General features: G+C 23.0%; 1 protein-coding gene across 3 annotated transcripts; it reads right to left on the minus strand.

The window, feature by feature from the left end:
• Positions 1-227: 227 nt before the first annotated feature.
• Positions 228-5,138, minus strand: LOC112689542. Of its 3 annotated transcripts, none has more exons than XM_025563311.1 (9): positions 4,847-5,138; positions 3,981-4,125; positions 3,450-3,670; positions 2,926-3,022; positions 2,779-2,854; positions 2,552-2,719; positions 2,280-2,486; positions 2,014-2,211; positions 228-326 (listed from the first exon to the last, which is right to left on the minus strand). In XM_025563311.1, exons 1-8 carry the CDS (start codon positions 4,947-4,949, stop codon positions 2,017-2,019), a joined length of 1,212 nt encoding a protein of 403 aa, XP_025419096.1. In that variant the 5' UTR covers positions 4,950-5,138; the 3' UTR covers positions 228-326; positions 2,014-2,016. The 3 variants fall into 3 exon arrangements, with proteins under 3 accessions (XP_025419096.1, XP_025419095.1, XP_025419094.1); XM_025563310.1 differs by having other exon boundaries at positions 2,782-2,854; positions 3,327-3,670; XM_025563309.1 differs by having other exon boundaries at positions 3,327-3,670.
• Positions 5,139-7,676: the final 2,538 nt, after the last annotated feature.

Here is a 7,676-nt window from a genome sequence, read left to right on the forward strand (position 1 = left end):
CATAAATTATAATTCATAAATAACAAAAACAAGTTAAAAATAAAATTATCAAGTCTTATCTTGGAAGAAAAACTATTTTTAAAAGAAATTGCTTATTTTTCTAATTTTTTATTTTTTTTTGTCAACATACATAATATTTTACTATTTAGTATTTATATATTTGTCTTTTAAATTTGTATGTTTTCACTAATAAATAAAAAGAAAAGATAAGATTTAAAAAACCTATCTATTTACTAATAAAATAAAAATCATTAATATAAAAAAAAAAAATGTTGAACTTATATCATAAAATATACTTCAAAAAATGCTTCGATAATTTGAACACTCTGAAAAGATAAAAATTAAATTAATATTTCATATATAACTCAAATTATCTTTAAGAAAATAATAGTTTCATAAATTATTGATATATATTTATGAACAGTGATGTAGTGGAGGGTACACGAGGGTACACGTTGTGTACCCATTTCCATTTTTTCAGAATATACGTGTACCCAATAAAAAAACCAAAGTCCGTGGGTTCACAGTCATGTACATGCGTATAACCACTCTTTAGTGTCTATATTTATTTTAAAAATATATTAACATTTGTTAATTTACAATTTTACACTTATGTTTCATGTGAATTGTATTGTATTATCTTCATTAATCTTAATTTAGTCATGTATTAAGTATCACTTAAAAATTATTTTGCAATAAGTTTAATTATTAAGCAATATTTTATAATTTATAGTTGCTATAAATATAAATGAAAATGTAAATTGTAGTGTGTATGACATAGCTGTAACATTTTATCAAGCACAACATTTAAACTAAATCATAATAAAGCACTGAGTTATATTACATTAAAAATAAATAATATTGTATAGTTCATAATAAATGACTGAGAAATTATATTTTTAAGAAATTTAGTTACTTTGACAGAATTTGGCGTATACCCACTTATATTTTTAGCACTACATCATTGTTTATGAAGTATACAAAGACAGTATTTAATACACCATGAACTAATACAGACTCAATAATACTCCAAATATTTACTATTAATTAATTATTAGATCCTTTAGGGAGATTATAACAGAGATGTACTGACAAAATGAAAAAGCCTTTGCATGTAGAAATTCTGCTTAGAATAAAACATGGAAAAAAATACAATTATCAATGGAAAATTATAGTAAAGCAGCAAGGATTTAAAAATAGTTTTCTCAAACCCTTAAAAATTGTTTTCTAAAAATCTCAATTTTAAGTTTTTAAAAGATATGATCATAATTGTATTTATTTCTTATATTTTTCTAATTAATTAAAATATATCTTTAAAAAGTAACTATATACATTTTTTAAAAAATTTAGTTATGTGTAAATAAAAAAGAATGACCAATGTAAGTTATATATTGAACTACACGAATGATTGCATAAGATCAAAAAATGAAATAGATATTTAAGTACTAAACTCTCTGAAAAATAAAAAAATAAAACATTGTTTAAATATCTTTATTAATTATTAAAGCTAAGAAAAGTTTTACTGTTAGAGAAAACTTAATTTTACTTGCAGCAATAAAAATATTAGAAATTGTACATGGAGATTAAACTACAGAGACATTATGATCCAACTTTGTTTCTAATAATACTATTAAAAGAATATGACAGCAAGAGTATTCATTAATATCAAAACGACTTTAATTATAATTATTCCTTTTGTAACGACATATCTCTATGAATCTGCATTTTCACAACTTCAAATAATAAAAACAAACATAGAGATTGCCATTCACAACAAACTTTAAAAGGAAACTTGTGCATTGCTATTTTAAATCACACCAGATTTTAATGTATTATAACAAAATAGAAACCTAATTGTCAGATTCATTTTCAAGATTTTTTTAGTATTTCTTTTTATTTATGCATGTTTTAAGTTTAATACTATTATACATTTTTTAAATAGAATAAATATATAAATAGAATAATATATAATATAAAAAATGTAAATCTATAGTAAGTGTAATTAATACTCACTAGTTACTCGCATACAGAATTTAAACAACTTCTAATAGGACGAATAGAAAATCTAGGGCTTTGTGGTACTGTCACAGGTCTTTCTGACTTCCTTATCAGTATCGGTTTATATTTTTTAATAGGTTCTGCTTTATGAATAGTTTGTTGCCGCATATTTTTTATCATATTCATTTCTTTCATTTTATTTTCTTCTTCTTTCTAAATCAATAATAAACATTATAAGCTTAATAAAATTGATAATTAAGTACATAATTTATAATTCATACCTTTTTCAACAATTCTTCGTAGTGAGAAAATTTTTCTTTTATTTCTTGTTCAAAAACCATCCATTCTTGAGCACGCCTTTCAGTGTTTAAACATATATTTTTTGGTTCTGTAAATTTTTTTTCATGTTTAGGTACAAATGGTTTTCTTTTTAATACAGTTGCTGGACGAGCTTTAAATGTCCACTGAGGCTCTATATTTTTCAAATTCTTAATAAAAAATAAATATTTGAAATTATAATTTTATAAGAAAAAAAAAAATTTATTGAATTTACTTGTGATTTAACAGCACATGATTTACGTGATTCAAAACTAAAAGGCTTAGGAACTGTATGAAGTTGCTTTTCCAGTACTCTAATACCACCATGACCAAGTTCTTTGTTCTCAATTACTTGAACTCCACCATGAGAGTTAAGAACTTTAATTTTTTGAGTTTTAACAGGCTATAAATTACAATCGGTCAATTACTACTATAGAGTTAATCTAAAATATAATTCATTACTACTTTGACGGCACTCGAATGAATATCAAAGTTTCCATTTTGATTATTTTGTAAGTGATTTGAATCATGTCCACTACTACATTAACATTTTAAAAACACATTATGTTTAATATAATTAAAAATATAATTTTAGAATAAAACACTTACTTTATTTGTTTATCAATAATATTACTAGTATTATTTGAACTAGAACTTGGTTCAAAAGCACTTGCAAAAAGATTTCTTGATTTAAGTACATTTGAACCTATAACAAGTAAAATTATTATTTTTATTATTATTTTTTATTACATTATATAATAATTTAACAACGGTAAATTTTAGTTTATTTTAGAAAAAAACACATTAATAGAAACAGTTTAGTCTAATGCATTACACAGAAAAAATGAAATTTAAATTACTAAGGAAAAATTAAAAATTATAAAATGTTGGCTTCTTATAAAAAAACTAATTATAAAAAAGATCAACAAGAAATAACTAACATAACAAAATAGCATGCGCTAACAGAAAGCAAGAAGTGAATAAACGAGCACCAGATAATAGTGACTCACCAGCTGGAATGGTGGGTTTAGAATGAAACCTAGGTGGTGTGTTGTTGAAGAAATTTCTGACTTTTTCAGCAATACTCATAAATTTTTTTGAACTTTTATCTATTATAATATTTTCTTGCGAACCTGATTTAATGTGTTCATATTTGTACCCAGATTTGATGACTGAACGTGTACGCAAGTCAATTTTTGGTGTGTTTTCCAATTCATCCAACCTAGTAATCATAGCATGGTGCTTGATCCGCGGTAATTCCACTTCAATTCCTTCTATTGTAATTGAATGCCTATTATGTAGTTTAGATGTTCTTGATTTCTTGGCAGAACGAATTAATTGATGAGCAAGTGAACTATTAAAATGTAACATTTTCTTAGAACATTTAAATGTAAAATAAATAATTAAGTTACAAATTACAAATTTGGTATTTCAAAATTATAATAGTAAATTAATACCAATAACAGAAAACAATGATAAAATGAAAGAATAAATGAGAGAGGTCATGATAATGAAAGGAAAATAAAAGACAAGGAAGATATGGTTAGACAAGGATAGTTTATATAATTAAGGAAAGAGACTGATCATTAAATAAAGGTAGTAGATGAGAATGATGAATACTCTTAATTCGTAAAAGATAAGGGTAAGAATATGAAAATATTTACTTAATATTTTTGTCATCAAATTGATCATCAGGTGCAAAATTTTCTTTGTTATTTTCAAAGTCATCGTCATTGTCATGGTTAGATTTTTTAATAATTCCCAAATTCGGTTCCGATTTAGCACCTTCCATTTTTTCAGCAATAATATCTAATAAAATTAAATATATATATATATAATTTATAATTATATATATAAATAATTTATTAAAAGTTATTCAATACTTCTAATATCAATATAAATTATTATTATTTTAAAGTATTAATCCTTTAAAATAATTTAATTTTTATTATATAAATAAAGAAACAAATAGTTCATAAATAGAAGTAAGTAAATAAATAAATAAATACTTAGCATTTATTTTGTTTAATTTTTGTTATATTTATTAACTAATTTTAAATTTTATTTTTATATAGATACCTATGGTAATTTCCAGAATAACTAACTTCTTTCAAATGTTGTTTATTAATGGATAACATAAAAATTATAAATAGATAATTTAAGTTATAGGTAATTAAAATTTAAAATAAAATATTATAAAAGTATTCATATCATTAATTACCTATACATATCATAACAACAAAATAATTTAACGTCATTATTATATTCCTAAATATATACACTTTCTATTATAATTAGACATCTATGCCATTAAAATTTAAAATAACAGCAACACCAAAGGTACTAGGTACCGGGTTATATTTACACAAAAATAATTTTTACTCACTAATATTAAAATTTAATTTAAAACAGATGGGATATTGATATTATATACGTCGGATGATAGAAAATTCCTATTTTTCAACACCCATCGGACAACAAAGCGAGTGAATTAAAAGAAACGATGTATGGCAAACAATTAGTAACTTACCGAAATACTTATCGGCACCGTCGTCAGAAGCATTGGCTATTTCGTACAAATTGGCAAATGTTGAGGGCGCGTCAAATTCGAAAATATCGTCTTCCTTGTTCATTTTTTATAATGTAAGTAAAAAATAAAACACCGGAAAAAAAAATCTCAAACGCACGACCTTTTGAAAATATCCACGAAAACTATCGCTGTTAGAACAGATGTATCCGAGGATCGTAAGGAGGCAATAACTGTGAAGTAAATCAACGCATTCAACACAGTCGGAGCGTAAATGGGAAAAATGTAACAAGAATGGCCGATATAGGTACTTTTTGACCGTTTATCATTTTGTTCATTATAATTAGTCGTTATTATGGACTTTGAAATATTCGTATTCCGATTGGATGGTTTTTTCCAGTGCTGCCAATGAACGGGCATCTAAGATACGGCCTAAACACAACTCAAGTAAGCAACTTAAACTTTTTTTAAATATATTTATATTATTAAAATATATATTATACTATATTAATTTTAAAATGCATTTCTTTCATTTTTCGATGTTCAACATAGATTTCGTACGTTAGTGAATTGTTGTAAGCATAAAATATGAAAAAAAATAACCCATGAGTTTAAGCTTTGATGTGTACATTCAGAAATAACAAGGTATCTAAAAGGTGATTAAAAAGTTTTGCACCTATATATAATAAATATATATATAAAATATATATATTTATTATATATTTTATATATTTAAATATTTTATATTTATATATTTTATATATAAAAGTTTATATAAAAAAATAAAGAATAAATGAGTTGAATTAAACCTTACAAGTCTCAATTTTTTTAGATTTGCAACAATTAATGTAATAATTTATTTACTAAGTAATGAAAAATACTTAATAATACATTTTAGTGTATCTTTCTTTTAACATCATTATTTTAGTACCTATATAAGATACATAACCAATTTATCTACAATCCTTATTGTTTATGAAATAATTTACTTTAAATATGATAAAAAATTTAAAGCATGATTCACATCATAAACTTAATAATTACTCATGGGCAATGATTAAAATTCTTCAAGATTTGTCCAGGTAGGTAGTCAAGAGATTGTTAACATTTATTACGATGAAAAATATATCATTTATTCACTGTCTACTTGTCTTTTAAGCCTTTAGATTATCATTTAGTACTTAATTTACAACAAAAAATTAGATAATACTAAGTACCTATATATTTGTGTTATAATTATAAATATATTTTATAAATTCAAGGGAAAATAATATATAGTGATTATTTTTTTATTCGCCCCACCAAGGAAGCATTTATGACTTGTTCAATTTCTAAAATAATAATTACATAATTTGATAAAATAAAGATTAAAAATTAAAAAAAGATTAATACTCATAAATTCATTTATCAATAAACAATTAGATTATAGATTAAAATAAATAAATGAATAAAAGCTTAGTCTGACATGTTATTATATTTGTTAAATATATCCGGTTTCGAATTAAAAATTCATTGTTGAGTAGTGGCGGTTCGTGAAGTTTAAAAAAGGTGGTGCACAAATAATTTTTATCATACCATGTAGGCGGGTAAAAAATTTTAACTGTCATACCAATAGGTACATATAACATACTTGTTAACAGTTAATCTTCTTAAACTCGCTAAGCTCTTGGTCACGGTAAAATAAAAATAACTGATTGTGTATGAAACATAAACACTAAATCTTGTTTCCATAATTGACGCAATGTGTGGAACTATAAAAATAAATATGGTGCACACATAGATTCTAACATGTAGTAAGAAGACTTGTTTGTTCATGAATTTTTTTAAAAAATAAATGATGAATTAAATATATCTTTATAAAGTAAATTAAGTAAAATCTGAATAAGCAAAATATTTATTAATTGAAAAAATAACCTATTTACAATAGATTATATATTATCATTAAATAATTTATGAACAGTTAATTTTTAAAAAAAAAATAAATGTATTTTGTATGTTATTTTACAAGCCTATATCAATTTATAAATCAGTTACATAAAGATAATAACATACATTTTTTTTTTTTTAATAATTATTTATTGTTATATAACAATCCTGTGCCAACACAATGGGTTATTTTTAGTTTATGAACTTTATAGAAGTTAAATAAAAAATATTTTGTCTAATCTTATTTTTTAGTAACATTAATCAACAGTCAATGACCAAAATCAAATTAAATTCTTTAAATTCCAAAACCAAAAAAACAACCAATATTTATAAATATTGAAAACATCAAAATATTTGGATATGTTATGACACTCCTAACGATGATAGAAAATATATAATTGTGTTTAAAAAATGATACAAAATAAATATATTTTTAATTTGTTTTATAACAACATTGATTTATAATTTATAAAATAAAAAATATGTCATAGTGAAGTTAATTTATTTCAGGACATTATTTTGAAACTTACAAATAATTCTGAAATATCCAGTTACTTGAATTTCATTAAATGGTCTTTTTAGAGCTTTAGTTTGACTAATAAGTACATAATAAGTAACATTTAAAAAATAAAACATATAATTTTATTTTATATTGTACCTTATTACAGTTTTTAAAGAAATTAATGTTAGCATTATTTAAATTAGAAGTAAACTTAAAAATAACTTATGATACTAAAACTGTACAATAAAGAAAAATAGGCTACATGAAGCTCGAATTAGCAGCCTTACTCCTAAAACTATTCACTTGGACAAAAATAAATAATATCCTTACATCACAGTCAAATTAGTTTATTTCCACTTAAGTGTTTACAAAATATTAAATCCGCAACACTGTACAACAAATGTA

This window comes from Sipha flava, unplaced genomic scaffold, assembly GCF_003268045.1.
Source record: "Sipha flava isolate LNK unplaced genomic scaffold, YSA_version1 44_pilon_pilon, whole genome shotgun sequence".
NCBI classification, from domain to species: domain Eukaryota; kingdom Metazoa; phylum Arthropoda; class Insecta; order Hemiptera; family Aphididae; genus Sipha; species Sipha flava.